General features: G+C 40.5%; 1 protein-coding gene across 4 annotated transcripts in view; it reads right to left on the minus strand.

Annotated features, from left to right (window-relative positions):
• The window catches only part of LOC140713876 (RNA-binding motif, single-stranded-interacting protein 3), a 632800-nt gene that overhangs the window by 379185 nt on the left and 226493 nt on the right, over window positions 1-27122 (minus strand). For all 4 annotated transcript variants that reach the window (XM_073024496.1, XM_073024497.1, XM_073024495.1 and 1 more), the window contains one exon: window positions 24423-24481. In XM_073024496.1, the coding sequence (XP_072880597.1) occupies window positions 24423-24481 (59 nt within the window). The remainder of the gene's footprint in view (window positions 1-24422; window positions 24482-27122) is intronic.

Raw genomic sequence — 27122 nt, forward strand, 5'->3', positions numbered from 1 at the left:
GATTCAATCTTCTTCAACTCCTCACCCCTTCCACCTATCCCCTCCCAGTTTCGAACCTCATCGTCCTTCCCCTACTCACCTACCTTCCCCCTCACCTGGTCTCACCTATCACCTGCCAGTTTGTGGTCATTCCCCCCCCTCCCACCTTATTATTCTGGTTTCTTCCACCTTCCTTTCCAGTCCTGATGAAGTCCAAAGCACTGACTGTTTATTGCTCTCTGCATAGATGCTGCCTGACCTGCTGAGTTCCTACAGTAATTTGTACGTGAGGCTCTTTCACATATGCTTTTTCAGCGTTTCCGGAGTGGAGTCAGACAGCTGAGCCATCAAGCATATTCGTATATCATCACAGAGCGCAGAAACAAGCCCTTCGGGTCAATTCATCCATGCTGATCAAGATGCCCGTCTCAGCCAGTCTTGTTTGCATTTGATCTGTATCCCTCTGAACCTGAGCTAACCACGTACATTTCCAAATGCCTTTTAAACACTGTTACTCTACTGTCTCTGCCTCTTCCTCCGACAGCTCATTCCATATACGGACAACCCGCTGGTCTCCAATGAAATCACTCCATTTTCAACTTTAAACCTATGCCCTCAAGTTCTAGATACCCCAACCCTGGGGGAAAAAAAAAGTGTACATTCATAGAACGAAGAGAACAGCACAGTTCTTCGCATATGGAAGACTGGGAAGGATGGGGAAGGGGATTGTTTTGCTGTTGCTCTCTTGTGTTTTCGAACAGTACAGGCCCTTTGGCCCATGACGCTGTGCTGAATTTTTAACCTGCTCCAAGATCAACCTAACCCGACCCTCCCACTTAGCCCTCCACTTGTCTGGCGAAGAGTCTCAAAGATGTATTCTAATATATTTGCCCCTACCACCATTCCTGGCAGTGCATCTCATGCACCCACCACTCTGTGTAAAAATAGAAGACTACCTCTGGTGTCCTCCCTATACTTTTCTTCAATCACCTTAAAATTATGCTACATTGTATTAATCACATCCACCCTGGGAACTGGCTGGCAGGGAGGAGATATGCCTCTAGCAAAGGAGGTGTAAGGTGTTCCTTCCCTCACGAGCCTGCAGGTCACCCTTGGACAAGGTGAAGCACCTGCTTAGTCCCCCAATCAGGGTCATGTGAAGCCATGGGAGCAGGTGGTGGATGGTCCAACAAGCAGCTGATGCATATCACAAGTCCTGGTTATATGACCAGTGATGCCAGGTAGACAATCTCTGAGAGTATTGATAATGGTTAGAGTCACCTGTCTTGTAAAGACACTACCTAGAAGAAGACAATGGTAAACCACTTTTGTAGAAAGAAATTGCCAAGAACAATCGTGTTAATGGTTGTTCATACGACTTGCTGACCCTGGGAAAATATCTCCATCTGTCCACACTATCTATGCATCTTTATCACCTTATACACTTCTATCATCACCTCTCATCCTCCTCCATCTGTGCCTCTCATGATTTTATACACCTCTCAGGTTTCCCCCAGTCTCCTAAGCTCCAAAGGACAAACTCCTGGCCTGTCCAAATGTTCTCCGTCCCACAGGCCCATGAAATAACCCTCCACAATCAGCCTTTGCTTCCTACTGTCAAGCCAATTCTGTATTCATTTAGCTAGATCCCATACAATCTAACCTCCCAGAGCAGCCCGCCATGCAGAACATTAACAAAGGCCTTGCTGACGTCCACAGAGTTGACTTCTCCCATCCAAACTTCATCAACATTCCTGTAGCTTGTTTGTTTTCCCTGTGACCACGTGGGTTTGCTCCAGATGCTCTGGTTCCCTCCTACATTCCAAAAGCGTAGGGGTTGGTACATTTAACTAGACATATAGTGCAGAACTGGCTCATCTGGGTCAACGAGCTGCACCACCCAGCAAACCATCTACTGTATTTACCGCTGGCCTAATAACAGGACAATTTCCAGTGACCGGTTAACCTACTAACTGGTACATCTTTGGATTGTGAGAGGAAACCCTCAGACACAGGGGAAGCAGATACAAACTTTCTTGCATATGACACCAGGATTGAATCCCAGACTCCGATGCCCTGAGTTTTAATAGTGCTATACCAACTGTTACACTACCATGGCGCCCCAATTAATGTTAAATTGCCACAGTCAATTACTGTGAGTTTGTAGGCAAGTGGTCAAATCTGAGGGGAGGGGTGGGGTGGGTGAGTTGCTGAGCATCGGGCAGAAAAAGAAATGCTGCTGCCGTAAGATTAGTGTGTTTCCATGCTCTGTCCCTCTGTGACTCAGTGAGCAAGACCCTAATAATATAATTCCGGAGATTATGGGAATTTTGTCTGTCGAGGAACAAACAAACTTCAATTTGTGCCCGGGGCTAAAAAGATATTCAGCACAGTGACAGGCAGTATAATGAACGAAACACAAAAGCTTTGAGAGGCATACTTTAATTGGGCTATCAGATCAAATACCAATGTAAACCAGCATTTGTTTCTCTGCAATGGAGATGACATTTCCCATAATTTGATGTTAAGTGCAACAAGTGCGCACAAAATGGAGGGCATCTAGTGATATTTACTGTAATGCATTGGTTGGGAAGCAGCCAAGTTGTATCTTTCAAAGTAATAGAGTTATGACCAGTCAGAAAGAATGTCTGATGGTAGTAACTCATGACAGAAAATCACTAACATTGACCTTGCTTTACCAAATGCAATTGGACAAAAAGTTTGCCTCATTCCACTTATCCACAGTGTCTTCTCAGTTTCAGTCAATAGGGTGGGGCAAAGCAAGAAAACTGAGGCACAGGATACACAGTGATAATTCAGTCTCCTTCACTCTTATAGGCATTATTTTAGAGCAGAGCTGCAAGAATAAAGATTAGTTCTATTTGCCACGTGGACTGGAATTAATCACCAGGACTGGAAAATGGTCGTGTATTTTGCACCCCCACATCTCGTGGGAACGTGGACCTAATTCCTCTTCAGCAGGAAGGGGAGAAATAAAGATGAAAGATTAGCTTTATGTGTCAAATGTATTTCAAAACATTGAAATATACAGTGAAACGCATTGTTTGCGCCTATGACCAACACATTCCAAAGATGTGCTGAGGGTCAAACGTTTCTGGCACGCTCACAACTTACCAAGAAACCCACGTGGTCACGGGGAGAATATACAAACTCCTTACAGACAATGGTGGGAATTGAACCCTGATCTTCCAACAGCTGGCAATGGAAAGCGATACACTACTCACTATGTTACTGCTTACCCCTTGCATGCTTGCTCTTATCCTGACCAACGTAGCTATGCGTAAACGGAAAGATAAGCTGAAAAGAAACAACACTGAAACAAAATCACATTCAGTCCATTTCTTTTTTCCTTATCAACTTCCTTAGGGGTTTGTGAAGATTCGGCATGGTATCTAAAACCCTGACAAACTTCTAGTGTAGTGTAGAGTGTATTGACTGGTTGCAATCAAAGCCCTGTATGGATACACCTATGCACTTAAATGGAAAATCCTACAAAAAAGTAGTGGATATGGCCCAGTTCATCACAGGTAAAGCTCTCCCTAACATTGAGCACATCTGCAGGAAATGCACCCGCAGAAAGGCAGCATCCATCTCGAGGGACCCCCACCAATCACAACATGCTCTCTTCCAGCTGCTGCCATCATGGAGAAGATAAAGGAGCCTCAGAACTCACATCACCAGGTTCAGGAACATTTATTACCCCTCAACTATCAGGCTCTTCAGCCAGAGTGGATAACTACAGTCAAATTCACTCACAACCTATGGACTAATTTTCAATGATTCTTCATCTCACATTCTTGATTTTTATTGCTTATTTATTCATTACTATTATTTCATTTGTTTTGCATTTGCTGAATTTGGTGTCTTTTGCACACACATTGAATGCCCAAATTGGTGCGGTCTTCCACTGATTCTATTATGGTTATTATTCTATGGATATGTTGAGTGTAAAGCCATATTCCACAAGTTAAAAAAAATCAGGGTTGTATATGGTGACATATAGGTACTTTGATAACAACTTTAATTTGAAATTACAAAAATTGGCCAAATGTAGACTTCAATTTTCAGTCCTATTTATTCTCTTCATTTCACAATAAATAATTTCATTAGCAAATGAAACAATACTTATTCTTGTGATTATTTTTGAGAAAAAGTGCCAAATATAAAAATCTTAATTTATATTCTCCGGATAATTCCTGTGATCTGCCTTCCATAGAATTTTCTCCCCTTTTGGAAATAGGGATGAGAAACCAATTCAAGGTTTTAGGACAAAAGAAAGATGAATAAATTACCAGAAACAGATTCTAAAAATGGGCTAATTCTTTGAAAAGATTTTTTCCCCTTTCCTAACTCTGCTAACTCGGTTTCTCAGGCTTTGCTGTTTTACTTAAAGGCATATTCTAATCCTTGTGCATCTTACAAAAGCAGAGAGCACAGGGGGATTCAATTCCCTCATGTTAGTTATACACTCAGTGGCCATTTTATTAGGTACACCTGTACGCCTCTTCATTAATGCAAATGGCTAATCAGCCAATCATGTAGCAGCAACTCAATGTATGAAAAAACATGCAGACATGGTCAAGGGATTCAATTGTTGTTCAGACCAAATATCAGAATAGGGAAGAAATGTGATCTAAGTGACTTTGACTGTGGAATGATTGTGGTGTCAGACAGGGTGGTTGGAGTATCTCAGAAAATCCTGATCTCCTACGATTTTTACAGACAGCAGTCTCTGGAGTTTACAGAAAATGGAGCAAAAAACAACATGGAAACAAACTATTCAGCCCAACTCATCCACACCAACCAAGCTAGCTTCTTGGGATAGTCCAATTTGCCTGTAGTTGGCCCATATCCCTCTAAACTTTTCCAATAGGGTACAAACGCAAAAGTCTGTCAGGACTTAAGACACGAGCAAAATTAGGCCATTTGGCCCTTTGAGTGCCTTTTTGGAATTGTACCCATCTATTTCACTTCTCCTGACAGCTCATTTCATATACTCACCACCCTAAGTGTGGACAAAGTTGCCCCTCATGTTCCCAGTGAAGTCTTCCCTTTCATTTTAGACTACCCCACCCTCTGACCATACCCCTTATTTATGCTCCTCATGATTATATAAACCTGCCTGCCTCTAACACTCCAGGGAAAGCAGCTTTTTTTTAACCTGTTTTTTCTTATAATTCTTAGTCTTCTTGTTCCAGCAACATCCTCATGAATCATTCCTGCAAGTTTTTCAGCTTAATCTTCTTAGAGCTTTGGCAACTGGAACTGCAAATGTCTCATCAGCACCTTAACCAGTGGTAATATGACCTCCTGACCTTTGCACTCAATGCCCTGACCGATGAAGGCAAGCATACCAAACACTTCCCAATCCTGGCTACCTGCACCCCAACTTTCAGCAAACTCTGTATTACACACCTACATCTCGGGTCTACAACATTCACAGGGTTCTTCCATTCACTAAACAAGTCCTGCTCTAGTTTAACTTTGCTAAATGTGAAAGTTCACACTTGTCTCAGTTAAATTCCACCTGCCATTCCTTGGCCCTCTTTCCCAGCTGATCTTGATTCTGTTCTAATCTGACTGCCTCCTTCACTATGCTGTCAATTTTGATGTCATCCCCAAACTTACTACTCAGACTATCTAAAGGAACAAATGATCTGCTGGAGGAACTCATTGAGATAAGCAGCATCCCAACCCAATGAACTTCACCCTGGAGCTCCGACTATTTCTTTCCTCACAGAGATGCTGCTTGACCCATTGAGTTCTTCTGGCAAATCTTCAGATTCCAGCACCTCATAAACACAAGAGAAAATCTGCAAATGCGGGAAATCCGGAGCAACAGAGACAAAATGCAGGAGGAACTCAGCAGGTCAGGCTGCATCTGTAGAAAAGGAAAAAAGAATTGACATTTTGGGCTGAAACCCTTCATCGTCAGGACAGGTGACTCCAGCACCTGCAACCTCTTGCATCTACATTCTCATTCAAGTTGTTAATCCAGATGAGAAATAACAGTCAATCCTATGGCACACCATTGGACACAGGTCTCCAATCTCAAAATGCAATCCTGCACAATCATCCTCTTCCTCCTCCCATCCAGCCAATGCTGTATCCAATTCATTCCAGAACTGGCACAGTTCAGTAATGGATGGGCAACCTGTTTGTTCTAATAAATTACTGTACAGGTAAGGGAGACCAACATCTTCTTGACTGGCATGAGAAGCAATCATTCCAGACTGGTCAAAAGTGGGAACACAACATGCTGAATTCTAGTGATTTTTGATTCAGGCTTATTCAACTTTTTACTTGTATCCCAATATTAACAGCAAGATATAACATGTTATCTTGCTTTTATACCTTTTCACATGCAAAAAGGTATAAAAGTAAGATATCATATATCTTGCTGTCAATATTGGGATACAATATAGGAAAAAGATAGCAAAATTAATTGTCTCAATGACACCATCATGGTGCAGTGGTTAGCTCAAAGCTATTACAGCTCAGGGCTTCAGAGTTCAGAGTTCAATTCTGCTTCTGTCTGCAAGAAGTCTGTACTTTCTTCCTGTGAGCATGCGTGTTTCCTCCAGGTTCCTTGGTTTCCTCCCACAGTCCAAAGACGTACCAGTTAGTAGGTTAATTGGTCACTGTAAAATGTCCTGTGATGAGGTTAGTGTTGCTGGGTGGCACAGCTTGTTGGGCTGAAGGGGCCTATGCCACACTGATCTCCAAACAATAAAATAAATAATGAAGCGACTTAGCCCAAAAGCTCAACGGTTTGTTCCTCTCTATAGATGCTGTCTGACCCGCTGAACTCCTCCAGCACTTTGTGTGTGTGTGTGTTGCTCTCGATTTCCAGTGTCTGCTGAATATCTTGTATTTATAAAGTAAATCAGAGGCTGCATCTTCAATAGCAATACTAAAGACAATTCTACTTATTCCAATATTGAAAAAAATAAAACTAGATTATATCTTTCTATTACCATCTTTTAATAATATTACCAAATCCTTTGCTTTACCAGCAGACAAGATGTTCTCTTCTGCTGTGACAAACAAGCCCACAGATAGAGCAAGTGATGCCTTTAACCAGCTTTATTATTATTTAGTAGTCGTTGCATCGGGATTGTGCCCTGTTTGAATCTAATCTCCAGCGTCTGGAAGACAAAGTTGTTTAGAGAATATAATCTTAAATAGCAAAAAACTCCTCATGAGACAAAACATTTCATTCTTTTATATATTCATGCCAATTTTTTTTTAACAAGAAATGGATCCCTTGCTGGCTTTCTAATCTAATACATTAAAGACATCAAAAATATTATATTACAAGGATACTCCATTTATTAGCTGCTAGGTAACAAAATGAACATCTTGTGTGACACCTCAGTTACATTTTCAAATTCTGATCCTAGTGATTTGACTTTTACATCACATTCCAAAACAACATGAAATCCATGCCAGCGTTAAATCCACCTGAACTTTAAATTTACCCCAATGTTAAATCTACCCACAACATACAATCTACCCCAACAAAATGAAATCTACCCTAACACATGCAAAAACATGTTAAATCTACCCCATATACACAAAAACATGAAATCTACCCCTACAACATTAAATATACCCCAATCACATTAAATCTGCCCCAACACATATTATTTATTTAATTATTGAGATCCCGCATGGAATGGGCCCTTCCAGCCCTCTGAGTCACACTGTCCAGCAACCCATCTAATGAATCCTAGCCTAATCATGGGACAATTTATAATGACCAATTAACTTAGCAACCAGTACATCTTTGGATACCCGGAGGAAACCCACGTAGTCACGGCGAGAATGTACGAACTCTTTACGGACAGCAGTGGGTTCTGTACAGCATTGCACTAACCACTAAGTTATCGTTCAAATTTACCCCAACATGCACAAAACGCTAGAGGAACTCCGTGGGTCAGGCAGCATCCACGAAAATGAATAAACAGTCAATGATTTAAGCCGAGACCTTTCATCAGGACTTTGTTTGACCCGCTGAGTTCCTCCAGCATTTTGAGTGTGTTACTCTGGGTTTTCAGTATCTGCAAAATCTCGTGTTTATTAAATTTTCCCCCTTTTTAATTCCTTCTCTCTGCAACAACAAACATAAGGACATTTTTCTGGGATTAATAGGAATCCAAGCCATTAATTTAAAATGCTTTCAAGTCTGGATAAAATAAAAATAAGACAAAGCAGACAAATAAGCATGGAGGAGGATTTTCTGTGTAGCAATTGTTCCTCAGACGTGGGGAAGGCACTTAGAAAAATTTTGGAGAGATCCAGTTTTGAAAGATTAAAACAGCAAGGAACAGCAAAGCTAGCAGTTATTACACATGCCTTTTCCTTTCATACTCAATTTCCTGGTTGCCGAGCAAGCCAAAAATTAATGGAACAATAGCTGCTGCTGAATGATAGACTGCCTGAAGAAATACAACACATGTGGCCCTTAAATCTGCAAACAAAAAGCTCACAGTCTTCATTTTGTAAAAGCTGTGAAATTGTGTTTTGTCAAGGGCTTCATTATCCCAAGTATTTGAGTAATGCACTCCCTATTCTTCATGTCAGTGTTTCCAACCAGCACAGGGAGGCAACTCCACAAATTAGTTTGGAAGCAAAATTTGCTTGCACAATTTAATTAGAAGTCAGCATGTCATAACACCGGCAGTATATATGTTTTGGAAATAAAGCAAATCGACCGTGGCTATTTAACTACTACACAGCCAGTGTGAAATCAATGTGGGAAAGAACTATCATCATTGCTACCTTCAACGAGGAGATACAGGAGCCTGAGACAAACAATTAACGCTTCAGAAACGGCTTCTTCCCCTCCGCCATCAGATTTTTGAATGGACAATGAACCCATGAACACTACTTCACTATTCTTGTTTTTAGAATTAGAATTTACTTTATTTCTTATATCCTTCACATATATGAGGAGTAAAAATCATTACATCACGTCTCCATCTAAATGTGCAATGTGTAATTTATAGCAATTTGTAATAAATAGTATGTACAACAGGACAGTCAATATAGCATAGAAATACAATTGTGTACAATTCTCCTCTCTTTGTGCACTATATATATATATATCTCTCATGTAGTATTTATTTAAATACCATTTATTTAAATATATAAATATTTATGTATTTATAAATTAGGGTACTTAATGTAAAATATAATTAAGGCAATTTATAGTTTTTTATTATTACGTATTGCAATGTATTGCTGCTGCAAAACAACAAATTTCACCACATAGGCCAGCGATTCTGATTCTGAATTCTGTGTGCCACAAGGAACCAATCAGTCCATCCTGAATCATCAGCTGCTTTTTGCCCCAATCCCAGTCAGATAGCTTGCCCAAGGATTGTCACTGTGTCATGGTGGAAAAGCTTTTGTGTTCCGAAGTCACCTCGTCTGCAGCCTAGCTCCTGTTTGGGTCAGGTCATATTGTGGTCAGGTCAAGGAGGAAGTTCCAGACAAAAAAATGATCCAATCAAGACCCCAGTGGCGGAGCTGGCGTAAGATGATGACACATCACAATTGCATTGAGGCGGAGGAAGGCTGCAGCACTGCAGCCTTGCATGACATACCACTGGACCTTGACCGCAATCCGTCAAGAAGCATGTAGTTGCTCTCCCCCACATTAAACAAAGTCACGCAGAGGTGTTCTCCATCAAGGGAATAGGCCCTTCGGAGAGCATTATACTTAACTCAGGTGATCACACTACTACAAGTTTGCTATCATTCAGGCCATGCTCTCTTCTCGCTACCACAATTGGGCAGGGGGTACTGGAGTCTTAGATCTCATACCACTAGGTTCAGGAACAGTTATCACCCTTCAACCATCAAGCTCCTGAACCAGGGTGGATAACTTCACTCACCACAGCTCTGAACTGATTCCACAACATACATACTCATTGTCAAGAACTCTTCAACTCATGTTCTCAGTATTTTATTTTATTTCCACAGTTTGTCTTCTTTCACACATTGGTTGTTTGTCAGTTTTATGTATAGTTTTTTTTGTAAAATCTACTGTATTTCTTTATTTATCTGTAATTGCCTGCAAGAAAATGATTCTCAAGGTAGTATATGTAAATATACATACATTAATAAAAAAGTTACTTTAACTTTGAGATACTGAAATTCAAAAGCATGAATGATTTTATCAGAGCCATTATTAAAAGCATAACCTGATGACCGTCCATAATGTAAAAACAGCAGAATTAGCAAGCATCAGGAGGGTACTGAACTTTTTGTATCAACTAAGAAATAAAACTAAGTTTCTCAACTGAAACACTTTCAATCTCTCGCCCTTTTCCCTGTAAACTGTTGAACTTCCTGTGTTTCAGTCCCACCCTCCATTAATATTCTGCTAACTTACCAAAGTAACAAGGGCCAACCAGCCGTTTAAGAATCACTGCTGTACTTGAAACTTTCTTGATCCAATGTCAAATACCAGAATATTTTACAGCAGAAATTGGTAGCATGGCGATTACATGATTACCTACTCATCAAATGTTCAGTATTACAGTCATATGAAATCACCAATGCTTAGGAATGGGAATGTTTACAGTAAGTGGTGAATACAGCCCAGTCCCATCACCAGAAATGCCCTCCCCACCAGTGAGCACAGTTACAAGGAGTACTGCCACAAGACAGCAACATGCGTCATCAAAAACCCACTCCATCCAGGCCGTTCTCTCTTTCCGCTAATACTATCAGGAAGGAGGTACAGGAGCCTTAGGACCAACACCACCAGGTTCAAAACTATTTAATACCCTTTAACCATCAGGCCCCCAAGCCAGCATGGATAACTTCCCTCACCACAACTCTGAGCTGATTCCACAACCTATGGACTCACTTTTAAGGACTTTACAACTCATGTTCTCAGTATTATTTATTCATTATTTGCACAATTTGTCTTCTTTTGCACAGTGGTTTGTTTATGCATAGTTTTTTAATAAATTCACTTGTATTTCTTTATTTTCCTGTAATTGCCCACAAGGAAATGAGTCAAAAAGTAGTATATAATGACATAAGAACGTCAACATAAGAAATAGGAGCAGGAGTCGGCCATCTGACCTACCGAGCCTGCTCTGCCAGTCACTAAAATCATGGCTGATCTGGCCATGGACTCACTTCCACCTCCCTGCCTTTTCCCCATAACTCTTAATTCCCCTACTATGCAAAAATCTACGCGACCTTGTCTTAAATAAATTTACTGAGGTAGCCTCCACTGCTTCATTGCGCAGAAAATTCCACAGATTCACCACTCTCTGGGAAAAGCAGTTCCTCCTCATCTCCGTCCTAAATCTACACCCTTGAACCTTGTGGCTATGTCCCCTAGTTCTAGTCTCACCAATCAGTGGAAACAACTTTTCGGCCTCTATCTTATCTATTACTTTCATAATTTTATATGTTTGTACTGATTAACTAATTTCTGTTTCTTTAAGGAAACTATTTAGATAAGTGGCCTGCTTCCGATGTAAATGAAGGTTCATTGCAGGGTTAAAAAAATAGAAATTCATGAAATATTATTTAAGAAAAGATGGTTCCCTGAACATACTGATAAGCAGGAGCCAATGATCGAATAAACACCAAAATACCCAGCTTTAATATTTTTGATTTGGTGGCCATGTTTTACATTAATGAAAAGCACAACATTGAGGATGAATTTACCCTCAACAGGAGCTCCAGAGTTTCTAATGATTGGGACAATGTTGATATAATTTTTATAATGTAATTATAGTGGATTTTAGCACAGAAAGGCATGCCAGACCCTCTAGTGCTGAAGTTCATTTTAGAACTTGCCTAGTGGCGAGGATCAAGGATCAACTTCAAAGATTCAGGATTCAAAGTACATCTATTTTCAAAGAATATGTAAATTATACACCCTTGAGATTTGTCTGCTTACAGGTAGCCACAGAGCAAGAAACTTGAAAGACCAATTTTAAAAAAAGGACCAAGCCCCAATGTGCAGAGAAGGAGAAAAAAAACACAAATCAGGCAAACAATAGAAGCAAGCAACAGCAGAAACATACTTTAGCTACATTCACCATATATATTTACATTAGAAATTTGGTGTGATGTTTGTCAGGGTGCAGTATGCAACAAAAAATATCCAACAATTATAAGGAATATATAATTATATGAAATAAAGAATTATATATAAATAAAGGAAACCAATAAAGTTAGATTAATGGACATATATGGAATAAAATGTGCATCAATAATAAGTACCAGCATGCATTTACAATGTAAACAGCATTATAAAATGTGGTTTGAAGTATTTACAATGCAGTGCAGTTCCGGGGGTAATAGATGGAGGGAGGATTAAACAATAGCTGATTTAGTTAGAAGCAGTTGTCCATTCTGAAGTGGCCAAGAGTAGAAATGCCATACAGAGAACGTCGATGACTTTGAGGGGTGTTGTCCACCGTTCTCTCTAAGCCGCACGGGTGCACGGCCCGGCAGTACCTGAGATGCTCCCGCGCACACAGCCTTTGTTGCTGCGCAGCTGGAATTCCTTTAACATTTAAACGCTTAAAGTGCTGCAATGTAAAAATTTCCTGCTCAGAGCAATGGTTGGTCTGCACAGTTGTAAAAAAGTAATTAGAGGGGATGTTGGTCCTGTCCCAATGATTTTAAATTTCCTTTACGTTTTATGGCCTTATTTTCAATTTAAAATGTGGGGGTACATTACCAAAAATGGTAATGACCAGCAGAACTTCTGATGCTGATGGCATACAGTTCCATTCTGTGCTGTACCTCAGTAAATAAATTATTGTATATTGTTAACATTATAATATTAAAATCCACAGTAAAACAGGATGACCAACATCTTTAACAACATTATAATATGGGTCATTCAGTGAATTAACAATAATGGGATTAACCTTGAAATTATAAACAATGGCAACTTAACCAGACAATGAAATATCAATATTTCTGAAGCAGCACACACAAAATGCTGCAGGAACTCAGCAGGTTAGGCAGCATCCATGGAGATGAATAAACAGTCAATGTTTCGGGCTGGGACCCTTCCTCGGGACTCTTAAGTATTTCTGAGAAGCAGAAATGGTTGTTGTTTTTATCTTTGAGAGGGAGTGAGGAGTGGGGTGTAATATGCATGGGTGTGAGTGAGGTCAGAGAGTAAGGGTTAGAGGGGTTGGGGGAATTAGAGGTTGAGGAGGAATTGTCAAAACTCAAGGAGAGGTGTCAGGAGCGGAGAGGAGGCAGTATGAGATGGAGCGAGTGGGGTGAGGAGTGAGGGACAAGAAAGCAATGGCTAGTGGATGGAGGGTGAACAGGAGTACAGTGTGAGGGTGAATGAGGGTCAGAGAAAAGGAAAGAGAGAGTCAGTAGCAGGCAGGGGAACATTTGGAGACTGGAAATGTGGACATACAGGAATGCACTGGCCCCATCCCGACTGCAATAGCATTCAATATTATCACAACCGATCAATGCTCATCTTGTGCGCCAATTCCCCATAACCCTCTATCTTTCCACATCTGAAATACATCTAATGATCTGGCTTACACCACCCTCAAGGTTTCATTACCATTTGAGAGAAGAAATTTCTAGGCATCTCAGTTTTAAATGACCAATAACGTATTCCGTAGCTATGTCCCCCTTCTTGTGGCTATCCTGCTAATAAACACATCTAAGTATTTACACTGTCAAGCCTCTTATTATTCTAAACTCCAGAGTACAGACCATCTTCCTTCATCACCGTATACTCTCTCTCTCTGTCCATCAGTCTCCACTTCTTTCTGTGTCATCTCTCTTACTCTGATGCCACTCTCTGCCTCATCACTCAATCTTCTCTCTCTCTTTCATCACTCTTGTCACTTTCTCTCTGCTTCACCACTCTCGGATGTCTCTTTTACAGCAGGAACGCCGTTAACTGAGATTTTCAGTACAAAGTAAAGCCTGCCAATTAACTTTTAAGACTTGAATGTTCTTCAATTCATGTTCCACGAATCGTTTCTCTAACGCTGGATTCAATCATATCAATGCTGTTTTGGAGATTGTCTCACTTCTATGTGTCTTTTTTCAGAAAAATAGAAAAGTTCAGCACAGGAATAGGCCATTCAGCCCACAATGTTGTGCCAAACTGCTAACAGCAAATCAAAACCACCCACACACTAATCCCTTCTACCTGCACCATGCCCACATCCTCCCATCTTCCTTACATCCATGTGCCTATCCAAACGTATCTTAAAAGCCTCTAATGTATTTGCCTCTACCACCATACCAGGGCAGCACATTCCAGGCATTCCCCACTCTGATTAAAAAACTTACAGCTCCCCTAAAACCTACCTCCTCTCACCTTCAATGCATGCCCTCTGGTATTAGACATTTCAACCCTGGGAAACAGATACTCTCTGTCCACTCTTTCATATCATATAATGACGATTTCTCTTTTAAGAATATGTGAAAATCGTTCTGACTAGATTGGAAAAGTACAGTGTGGGTGTACAGTTATACCCCAACAAGACCTCAACATTCTTTACATCATCTTTGACTTTTCCTTGCTGGGCATTAACCTTTGAATCCAGCCCGTTATTTTCGAGTGTAATCAGTCTAATCTGTAACCATCAATACCAAACACCTGGGCTATCACACAGAGATTGAGCAGTACAGTGAGTAGGTGGATTATCTTTCAACTTTGGGCCAAAGATTCACATTTAGGTAAATCTGATCAGATGGAAGCCTCGTTTCTCTCTCCGCTATCAGCCTCATTATTAAATTATTTTGTAATCCTAGCTCTATCAGAGGGGGAATTAATCCATGACACAGATCTGCCAGAATTTTGATACCAGCAATAATTCTAACTCAAACATCACCAGAGAGATTGTTACGACAATTACAGATTCTGTCTGGAGGATAAGATGCTCTCCAGTGGTTGGGAAGAAGTCGTGGCATTGGTATCAAAAACTCATGGAATCAAATACAGATGAAGAAAGGAGAAATATTATAAAAAGCTACAGAAATGCCAGCAGAAGCTTCAGAGACCTCATCCCCGGAAGAGGAAAGAACTTTGAAGATGGGCTACACCAGCAGATAAGTTGGGAGAGAGGCCCTGGACAGAGGACTCTGGAAAGCTGCTGTTGGTGACCTATGCCCCAATAAGCAAACAAGAACAATCTAAACCTTTGCTCCTGCATAACTCTCTACTTTTCTATCATCCATACATCTATCTACAGGTTTCTTAAATACTCCAATGTATCTGCCTCTACCACCACCCCCAGCAGGGCTTTCCACACACCCACCTCTCCCTGTGTAATGAACTTACCTCTGACATACCCCCTGTACTGTCCTCCAATGACATTAAAATTATGCCACTTTGTATTAGCCATTTCTACCCTGGGGAAAAAAATCTTTGCCTGCCCACTCTCTATGCCTTTTATCACCTTGTACACCTCAAGCAAGTTACAATTATTAGAGCAACAAGGCATGACAGATATTTACAAGCGAAAAACACATGATTTAAAGACATTTTCCCTCCATGCCTAATGTTCAGAGAGAGCAGTTTACCTGGTTATATTGACTTCTGCAATTAATATTTAGCAGATATGTTATGTGGACATTTTTTCTTCCACCTGCCTTTCTGATAGGAAAATGGAGGCTCTATGGAATGAACTTAGAGTAGGTTAAAAGGTCAGCACAACATTGTGGGCTGAATGGCCTATTCTGTACTGTAATGTCTATGTTCTAATTGGGTGTTAATTGAAGGGAAATGCTCACCATCTCTTCTACTGATTCCAGTCTTACGACTGACCGATGATATTGACTGTGGGGCTTCACTAATGGTTTTCATAATATTGTCATTACTTTATTATTATTAAATTTCTTCACTCAGAGGGTCGTGAGAGTGTGGCATGAGCTGCCAGCACAAGTTGCAAATGTGACCTTGATTTCAATGTTTAAGAGAAGTTTGGTTAGGTACATGGATGGTAGGAGTATGGAGGGCTATGGTCCCAGTGCAGGTCGATGGGAGTAGGTAGTTTAAATGGCTCAGCATGGACTGGATGGGCCGAAGGACTCGTTTCTGAGCTGTACTTTTCTATGACTGTGATTGTTAATAATGTTATTCAATACATAATAAGGGTTAGCTACCACAACACAGGCACAGTTCCTTAATTGAATTACAAACAAATACCAAATAACTGGATCGAGGAAGACATGACATTCTCCCTGTGGATTTCAGCTTTACATGTACAAAGAACAGCATTCACTGATTAGATGAACTTATGTTAATTCCTCTGTAAAATGCAAATATCTTGTTCAAATGTTGTGCTCTTTTCCTTCTCTAGATTTATTCATTATGAATTACGACTTCTTCAACTCTCAATTTTGACCAATTTGATGAAAATAATAGGGAATATAAATTTGGTTTCGTGCTCCACTCCCAGCTGGAAAATATGAAAATATTGATACCCATCCACCATTGAGGACCCCCATCGCTCAGGACTTGCTCTCTTCTCATTACTAGCATCAGGGAGGGGGTTGAAGAGCCTGAAGGCAGACAGTCAATGTTTTCGGAACAGATTCTAATCCTCCACGATCAGATTTCTGAATGGACAATGAACCCAAGAGCACTGCCTCACTTCCATTGTTCTTTTCACACTCATTTAAATGTTTTTATACATTTGTTCTATTTTTATGCATTGAACAGTACTGCTGCTGCATAACAAGAAAGTTCATAACAGATCTCAGTGATATTAGGTTCTTGATTGGACATGGCATCAAAGGTTATGGGGAGAAGGCCGGGAACTGGGTTGAGGAGGGGATTAAAGAAAAGGATCAGCCATGATTGAATGGCGGAGCAGACTCAATGGGCCGGATGGCTTAATTCTGCTTCTATCTCTTATGGCCTTAGATTAAACCTGCTTCTGATGTGATACAATGGCAAATGACCCAGCACAACTCAAAAACATCACATTGCTACTTACAGGACTTTGCACTAAACTGGTTAACTGACTTACTTGCGATTTAACAGCACTGACTGCACTGGAAATGCACTAAATGCTGCTGTAAATAGTTTCTTCACCTGTTCTGAGAGACTGATGTGAAAGTGACACATTAAATTAATTTCTAATAGTAATTTGGTATGAGAGGATTGGAAGTCACCAAAGACACTAGCAAATTTCTACAGTTCAAAGTTCAAAAGCTCAACAGCAAATTTATTATCAAAGTGCATATACTGTATATCACCATATGCAACTCTGAAATTCATTTTCTTGTGGGCATACTCAGTAAGTGCAATACCCATAATAGAATCAATGAAAGACCGCATCCAACAGGGTGGACAAACAACCAATGTGCAAAAGACTAATTGCAAATAATAATAAATAAACAATTAACATCAAGAAAAGAAGATGAAGAATTCTTGAAATCAAGTCCATATATTGTGGGAATAGTTCAATGATGGGGCCAGTGAAGTTGAGTGAAGTTATCCCCACTGGTTCAAGAGCCTGATGGTTGAGGGGTAATAACTGTTCCTGAACCTGGTGGGGTGAGTCCTGATACTCCTGTCCCTTCTTCCTACTGGCTGTAGTGAGAAGAGAGCATGACCAGGGTGGTGAGAGCCCCGGATGATGGATGCTGCTTTCCAGCGACAGTGCTCCGTGTAGATGTGGTCAATGGAGGTCATTCTCACTGGTTACATCACAGCCTGGTACAGAGACTCCACTGCACAGGATTGAGAGAGGTTGCAGAGGATTGTAGATGCAGACAAGTCTATTCACAGGCACAGCCCTTCCCTCTATCAAGGACACCTTCACAAGGCAATGCCTCAAGAAGGCAGCATTCATCATTAAAGCCACTCACTATCCATTGGTGAGGAGGTACAAGAACCCAAAAATCCACACTCAATGCTTTAGGAACAGCATCTTCCTCTCTGACATTTGATTTCTGTATGGTCAGTGCACTATACCTCTTTCACACTGTTTATTATTTATTGTAACCTATTGTAATTTTTTTTTTACACCTTGCACTGTACTGCTCCTACAAACAACATATTTCATGGCATATAGCACTGTGCAAATTGTAAATGCCATTAGGCTTTACAATTCTACCGCCAGGACTTAAGAACTTTTTAAAAGCTATTATTAATGCTTTTGACATAGTGATTTAGATGCATATCATATTTTTTTACTGAGTTAAGTATTGTATGTAATTAGTTTTGCTACAACAAGTGTATGGGACATTGGAAAAAAGTTGGAATTTCCCCATGGGGATGAATAAAGTATCTATCTATCTATCTATCTATCAAAAGTCTTAGGCACATGCAGTAGCTAGGGTGCATAAGACTTTTGCACAGTACTGTATTTATCAACGTGGAGCAGAAGCGGTTTTCTAAATCTGGTAGGAGCAAAGCATGTTGGGAATAGCGAGGGTGGAATGCCATGGGATGGTGTGGGACAAAGGTGTGCTGGGGCAGGGGTTGGCACAAGTGCAGACACACCCAGCCCTGAGACACCAGGTAAGAGCATTTGATTCCACACAATTGGTTTTTTGATCATTACAGAACACCCTTCTGGTGCTTTCTGCTCCTTCCCCTCTCCCTTCCCTTTTCCCAACCATGATTCCCCTCTCCCTGCCGCCTTCCCACTCTCAGTCCACAATAGAGACCCAGAACAGAATCAGAATTATCATCACTCACATGTCATGAATGCTTTTTTTCATAGTAGCACTTCAGTGCAATACATAAAATTACTATCATACCGTGCAAAACTCATAGGCACTAAAGCTATATATACAGTATGTGCACAGTACGATATGTCAGTGATAATAAACTTGATTCTGATACTGAGCATTCTGCTACAGGAGAGAATTTTAAATTTGTCTTTCTCTTTTATTTGATCATAACGGCTACACTTCTATAAACATAATTCTGTAAACCATTGTTGGTGTAAGTTGTGCTTTAACATAAGAGTGACATTTTAGGACAGTGTTTGGAAGACAGCGACAGAATCTAATGCTTTGTTCAATGTCAGATCCAAAGACATCAACATGGCAGGATTTCAGCTTTCCTTGGAAGGGCACCAAGATCTATAGGAGCACTTTCCTAGTCTGCTGAAACTCGAGAAGGCTTTCCAACTAAATTACAAATACTGTATATACAGAAGAAAGAAAACTGCTCTGTCCGAGGACCACTGAATTTACCAAGTGCACCTACCTTTCAAACGTCTTTCAAAATTACTACTGTAAAATGCACTAACAAGGTTGGTAAAACAGGAACAGCGGTGGCATAGTTAGCTAGGGCAGTGATAAAATGGTGAAGAGAGGAGATCAATAAAGAAAGGTGAGCTTTAATTGTACATCGAAACATCCAGTGAAACATTTGCGTCACCAACCAACTCAGTCTGAGGATTGCGCTGGGGGCAGGCTGCAAGTGTCGTCATACTTCCAGCATTAACACAGCATGCCAACAATTAATACGCTCAAAAACTTCTATAGTTGTACCGTGGAGAGCATTCTGACAGGCTGCATCACAGTCTGGTATGGAGGGGTTACTGCACAGGACCAAAAGAAGCTGCACAGTGTTGCAAATCTAGTCATCTCCATCTTGGGCACCAGCCTGCAGGACACCTTTACAGAGCAGTGTTTCAGAAAGGCAACATCCATTATTAAAGACCTCCAGCGCCCAGGGCATGCCCTTTTCTCACTGTTACCATCAGGCAGGAGATACAGAAGCCTGAAGGCACACACTCAGCGATTCAGGAACAGCTTCTTCCCCTCTGCCATCCAATTCCTAAATGGACTTTGAAGCTTTGGACACTACCTCACTTTTTTAATATACAGATTTTCCTGTTTTTGCACATTTTTAATAATCTATTCAATATACATAATTGATTTACTTATTTATTATTATGTTTTGTTTTATTTATTATTTTTTTTCTCTCTGCTAGATTATGTATCGCATTGAACTGCTGCTGCTAAGTTAATATATTTCATGTCACATGTTGGTGATAATAAACCTGATTCTTGAAGAAGGATCTCGGCCCAGTACGTCGATTGTTTATTCAATTCCATAGATGCTGCCCGACCTGCCACGTTCCTCCAGCATTTTGTGTGTGTTGCTCTGGACTTCTAGCATTTGCAGACTTTTCTCGTGTTTATAACTTACTAACTCTACGTCTTTAGAATGTGGGAGGAAACCAGAAGCACCTAGATGAAACCAACTTGGTCACAGGGAGAATGTAAAAATTCCTTACAGACAGCAGCAGGAATTGAACCCCAGTCGCTGGCGCTGTAACAGCGTTATGCTAAGCGCTGCACTACCATGCCCCCTAAGTTAGTTTGAGAGTTTGATGTCACCGCTCAGGTAGAATTTAGTTCCGTTGATAGGTCAGTGATTTGAAACTCCAACTTGTTTTTCTCTCTTACAAATGTTGTCCAATTTCTGAATATTTCTAATATTCTCTACTTTTAATTCTTACTTTGAGCACCTGCAATACTTAAACAGTATTATATTAATAATATGCAGTAGCTTTTGACATTTTAAATAGGATGATATTTTGTATTGAGTGCTGACAATACCTAAATGGATCCATGCCTGCAAGCCCAGGCTACCAGACACTACACGTTATACAACCCCTGAACACCGTGGGATTTCCATTGAACATTTGCCTGAGAACACTTGGAGTCTTCGTCAGGATGTAGATATTTAAACAGATGTTCCTCAAACCAAAGGAACCATAAATCCAACTTCCATCAGAGTGCAAAAAGCATTCAAAGTTTACCTTGCAACCTCAACCTGATTTCTGAAAAGGTTACCGAAAGTAATTGATACAGCATAATACATCACAGGGTAAGCCCTCCTCATCGTTGATCACATTTACGAGGAGTGCCGCCACAAGAAAGCAGCATTCATCAAGGATCCCCACCGTCTACTCTTTTCCTAGGCGCTGCCTGGCCTACTGAGTAGTTCTCTTTTTGCTGTTGCCATTGGGCAAGGAGGTACAAGAGCATTAGTCCCTTGATGATGGATGCTAATTTCTTGTGGCAGTGCTCTGTGTAAGTGTGTTTGACAGAGGGAAAGGCTTCGCCTCGACTGGGCTAGACAGTGTCTGCCACTTCCTGCAGGCTTTTCCATTCCTGGGCATTGGTGTTTTCACACCAGGCATCAACGGTCCTATATACTGAACCATCCGTAAAGATATTCAAAGTTCAAAACTCAAAGTAAAGTTATTATCAAAATGTGTATTTGTCATCATATACTACCCTGAAATTCATTTTTTTGTGAGCATCCACAGGAAAACGAAGAAATACTATAGAATTTATGAAAAACAATACATAATAAAGGCTGACAAACATCCAATGTGCAAAAGAGGACAAATCATACATTCAATTTAAAAATAAATAAATAATACTGGGAATGAGTTGTAAAGTCCTTGAAAGTGAGTCAACAGGTTGTGGAGTCAGATCCACGTTGAGGAGAGTGAAGTTATACAGGTCAGTTCGGGGAAACTGATGATTGAGCGGTGGTGGTAACAGTTCAGTGTTACGTGACTGAAGTCATCCTCTCTGATTTTGAGTATGATGATGTTTGATGGATAATAACTGTTGCTGAACCAGATGCTGTGAGACCTATAACTCCTGTACCTCCTTCTTGATGGCAGTAGTGAGAAGAAAGCATGGCCTGGATGGTGGGGGGTCCCCGATGACGGATGCTGCTTTCTTGTGACAGCACTCCTTGTAGATGTGCTCAATGGTGGGGAGGGGTTTTCCTGTGATGGACTGGGTTGTATCAACCACTTTCATTTATGAAATTATGATGTCACAAGCAACCCATGAAACCTAATGTTAAAAAGGCACCATTATTGCACAGAAATATTGTGATCACAGAAGCTGTTGATGCAACAATTAGTTGCTATGAGTTCAAAGAAAGGTTTTTAAGTAGATGCATGTATTGAATGTCATAACATATAACTCCTTCTGACACTATGATATACAACTGCCTCTAGCACAGCGGTTTCCTTTCTGATCTTATGTGATGCTGCAGCATTCATCATACAAAGACAACCGTAGTGAACAAGTACACTTCACATGTTCTTGTACATTAGCACGAAGCACAATTAATTTGACTTCATGAGTGATCCACGCTCAAAAAAAAACCAAAAATAGATCCAGTAATTTCTCCTTCCTCCCTGTTCTCTCATTTTCCATTCACCATTCAGACTCCTCTCTTTGCCCTTCTCTTCTCCTCAACTATTAGCTCTCCAAAGCTCCACCTTCTTCCCCTCCTTGGATTTTCTATTCTCTATCAGATTCCTTCTTCACCCCTTTACCTCTTCCACCTAACACCTCCTGGCTTTTCACTTCATACCACCCCCCCCCACCCAAACCACCTTCCCCCTCACCTGCTCTCATCTATCGCCTTCTAGCTTGCGCTCCTTGCCCTCCCCCCACCTTCTTGTTCTGGCTTCTCATTCTCCCTTTCCTTTCCAGTCCTGATTAGCGTCTCAACCTGAAACAGCAACTGTTTATTCCTCTCCATAGATGCTGCCTGACTTGCTGAGTTCTTCCAGCGCTGTGTGTGCATTACTCTACAGAAATAGTTTTCTGTCATGTTAACATTCAGTTGTAATAATTCCATTAGATTAACAGATTGAATAGTAAGTTAATTATCACTTTTAATATTGTATTCATTGTCGTGCATTTGATACCTTGCCAATTCTGACCTAACTTTCTCTTCCGCTGAAATCATTCATATCAGCTATTGATATACTATTACGGAAAGCCAGAATTCGAGAGCCAAATGTATAGGGGAAGTATTGAACACAACCTTGGCATGACTGAGCTTTCTGGTGACTTTACTAAGCTCTGCCTTCACGGCCCGTTTACAGCGTATAGCCACAATACGGCTTGCAAACCAAGATAAAGCATAAATCATTTAGTATAAATGAAATTGGGGCCAGCACCAATTGGTAACTTTATAATTAAAGAATTTGGTAAACACTGATAAGATCTTTCAAGAAACAGAAAATTACATTGATAAGGGTTGATCTAATTTTCAGCACAGCAGAGGAGCAGGCCTAGAAATTGCAATCAATCAAGAAAATGGAGTTATATATGGCAATTCACAATATCATCACTGAATAAGATATTTCTTACAGACCTCCACACCAATGATATTAAATAAGTTATTAGACAACATGCAAATAAAGGCCATAAGACATAAGAACAAATTAGGCCATTCGGCCCATTGAGTCTGCTCCACCATTTCATCATGGCTGATTTATTATCTTTCTCAACTTCATTCTCTAAAGTTTGCCCCATAGCCTCTGGTGCCCTTACTAATCAGGAACCTATCAACCTCAGCTTTAAATATACCCAATGACTTGGCCTCCACAGTCATCTGTAGCAATGAATTCCACAGATTCATCACCTTCTAGCTAAAGAAATTCCTCCTCACCTCTGTTCTAAAGGGACGCTTGTCTATTCTGAGGCTGTGCTTTCTGGTCCAACACTCAACACGACCAGAAACATCCTCCCCACGTCTACTCTGTCCAGGCCTTTTAGTATTCGACAGATTTCAATGAGATCCCCCCTCTCATTTCATTAAACTCCAGCGAGTACAGGCCCAGAACAATCAAACGTTCCTCGTTCATTAACCCTTTCATTCCCAGTATCAGTAGTTCACAGAAAGAGCATGTTTCAGTTAATCCATGATTTGAATGTGAATTAATAAAAGGATCAAATTCCCTTTGCTCTAACAACTTGACTAAACACGTGCTTTAGGCGGCTTGATCCATGCAGCTGGTGCTGAATCCAAATGACTTAAGCTTAACGACAGACTGATATGATCACCTGTGACACTGGCTGCTTTACTTTCAGCCTCAGAATGAAGGAACCAGGACCGTCGCTATTTGAAGGTAAATTTGATCCATTTTCTGCATCTGTTTTTTTCAGACAGGGCTCGCTGTTTCTAATGAATGTGATGCTATCTGTACAATTTGGCCACTCTATTGAATACACCTGTGGAAAACAACAGCTTCTGACAATCACTGTGCACAATCTAAATGACCTTACACCTCAGCCAACGTTATTAAGGATTCCATAGAGTGAAAGGTGTCTGTAATTTCCACCATCCCCTGCCTCAAACCATGAATGTGCTGAGCTCCCATCTCAAATCTTGCAAGCAGGTGGATTGATAGGAAAGACCAATTTCAGAAAGAGAGAGAAAGATAACAGGAAAAGGAATCACGAGCTGTCAAGCTCCAGATAACATTGTCGCCCACAATTTCCTTTCTCAGCCATTGAAAAGAAGGAAAATAAATGGAAAGGAAAAATCTTTGAAAAATCCCTTCGGTGGAGCGAAACTTATTCCCAGAAGGAATATAAATCTATTTGTATAAAGCTGATATAAAGTGACACTTTATAAATACCTTTGCATTGGTTGGTGTTTTTGTCTAGGATAGCCTTTGTTGATACGATCTTTCCATATCTGAAAAAGATAAAATTTAAAAAAATCATTTTATTTCCATTCATTTCAAAAATGTCTGTTTAAAACCGAATTGTATATAAGATTCTTTTCAAAGTCACTTGGTCCAGATACTATTTTGATTTGTATCTATATAGTGGCCATTTCCAGAGGTGGTTCCAAAAATGCCCTAAATATAATTTTATTTATAACAAAAAACTTTGCAATAGAAAGGAAATTTTTCTACTGCCTTGAAGTGCCTTGAAAATGTATTCAGTCCCCACAAAGATTTTGACATTTTTATCTCTAATTTTCTAAATGTAAAAAATATTGCAGTAGGATTTTTGAGCTAATCTGCAAAACATCATGCATCATGACAAATCAAAAGAAAAATTCCAAAACCTGTCAACAATTTACTAAAAGTTAAAAAATAAAATTGCAAGGTTGAAAAAGTATTCATCCCCTTTGTAATTACTACGCTAACTTTCCTCAGCTGCAATATGCTTTGTTGATATGTAATATCAATATGTTTGCTGATGTAGAAAACTAAAGGATCACCTGTTTTCAATGAATTCATAAGAATAAATACCTCCTCTCTCTGTAAGGTCCAACGGTATGATAGATTTTCAACAGAGCAAAACAAAATGAAGACAAAGAGCATTCAAGACAAGTCAGGGAAATACTAACAGGAGCACAAATCTGGGAAAGGGTACCACATTATCTCAAAGGCACTGAACACATCTCAGAGCTCAGCGCAGGCCATCATGATAAAATGGAAAAAATATGAAGCCATGGCCACACTGCTTAGGTCAGGCCACCGTTCTAAGCTTAGTCGCTGGAGAAGAATGGCACTTGTAAGAGAGGCTACAGTGCTGCCAACAGTCACACTGAGTGAGCTGCAGAAGTACGTGGCTGCAAATGGAAATGCAATGTATGGCTCCACAAGCTCTAAGGCTTTGAACAAAAAGGATACTTACAGATGAGTGGCAAAGAAGCAGCCCTGGCTAAAACAAAAATGATAGCCTTTGCCATAACGATTTTGCAAGGTGTCACTTAGAAGATACAAAGTGGAACTTTTTGGCATTGTGTGTGGCATAAGTCAAATATTGCCCATCAGCCAGGTTACACCATACCTACGGGAAAGTATGATGGAGGTATATCATGTTATGGGGATACCTTTCAACAGTAGAAACTGGAAATCTGGTCAGGGTTGATGGGAAGATGAATGATGTTAAATACAGAGAGAGATCCTGGATAAAAACCTGCTAGTCTCTGCCAGAAAGCTTAAACTGGAGAGGAAGTTCATCTTTCAGCAGGACAATGACCCAAAGCACACTGTCAGAGCAACCATGGAGTGGCTTCAAATGAAGAAAATTGATGTCCTTGAGGGGCCCAGTCAGAGTCCTGATCTAAACCCAAATGAATATCTCTGGCAAGACCTCAAGAATGCTGACCATAGACTCTCCCCAACTAACCTTGTACAGCCTGAGCAATTTTACAAGGAGGATTGGGCAAATCTTGCTTCATCACATTGTGCAAAGCTAATAGAGACTTATCCGAAAAGTCTACTGGCTGTAATAGCTGCAAGAGGTGGTTCAATTAAGTACTGAGCAAAGGGGGATAAATACTTTTGAACTGCTGACATTTCAAGTTTTGAATTTTTAGTTTTTCGTGCTTTACAATTTCGGGCTCTGCTGTGGGGAAAAAAGATCATGTGATTTCTGCATGTGAAAAAAGAGCTTAGAAAAATAGAGGGCTATGGGTAACCCAAGGTAATTTCTAAAGTAAGTACATGTTCGGCACAGTATGTGGGCCGAAGGGCCTATATTGTGCTGTAGGTTTTTCTATGTTTCTATTTCCAAATAAAAACTCTTAGTTAAATTGATCAAAATCCCTGGTTGTAATATTCATTCATGTGAACAAAGGGTTGGGGCCTGAATAGTTTTACAAGGCACTGTATTTATGGAAGGATGTGGAAGCTTATAGAGGGGATGCAGAGGAGATTTACCAGGATGCTGCCTGGATTAATTGGAGAACATGTCTTATGAGGAAAGGCTGAGTGGATGAGGGTTTTTCTCTATGGAGTGAAGGAGGATAAGAGATGACTTGGTAGAGGCATATAAAATTATTGGAGGCATAGATAGAGTGGATAACCAATGGCTTTTTTTCCCCAGGACGACAAAGGATAATTCCAGAGGATATCTGTTTAAGGCAGGGGGTCCCACCCTTTTTATGCCATGGGCCAATATTATTAAGCAAAGGATCCATGGAGCCCAGGTTGGGAACTTTAAGGCAAATGGAGAAAAGTTTAGGGGAGGTGTCAGAGGAAGGTTTCATACACATGCACTGGTGAGTGCTGCTGGGAGTGGTGCTAGAGGCTGATACAAAATGAAAATCTACTCCAGTGGTTCCCAATCTTTTAATGACATGGACCCCTACCATTATCCCCAGGCTGGGAACCCTGACTTAAAAGATCCTTAGATAGGCACATGGGCGGAAGGAAAATGGATGTTAAGGGCTACGTTGGAGGAAACGATCAGGCTGTCGATGGAGTATGTGTATATAAGTTGGTGCAACATCCTGAAGGGTGCCCACTCTAACTCAGTGGGTCAGGCAGCAGCTGTAGAGAAAAATGGATAGTCAACAATTCAAGTCTGCAGCCTGG

The sequence above is a fragment of the Hemitrygon akajei genome, chromosome 20 (genome assembly GCF_048418815.1).
Source record: "Hemitrygon akajei chromosome 20, sHemAka1.3, whole genome shotgun sequence".
In the NCBI taxonomy this organism is placed as follows: Eukaryota; Metazoa; Chordata; class Chondrichthyes; order Myliobatiformes; family Dasyatidae; genus Hemitrygon; species Hemitrygon akajei.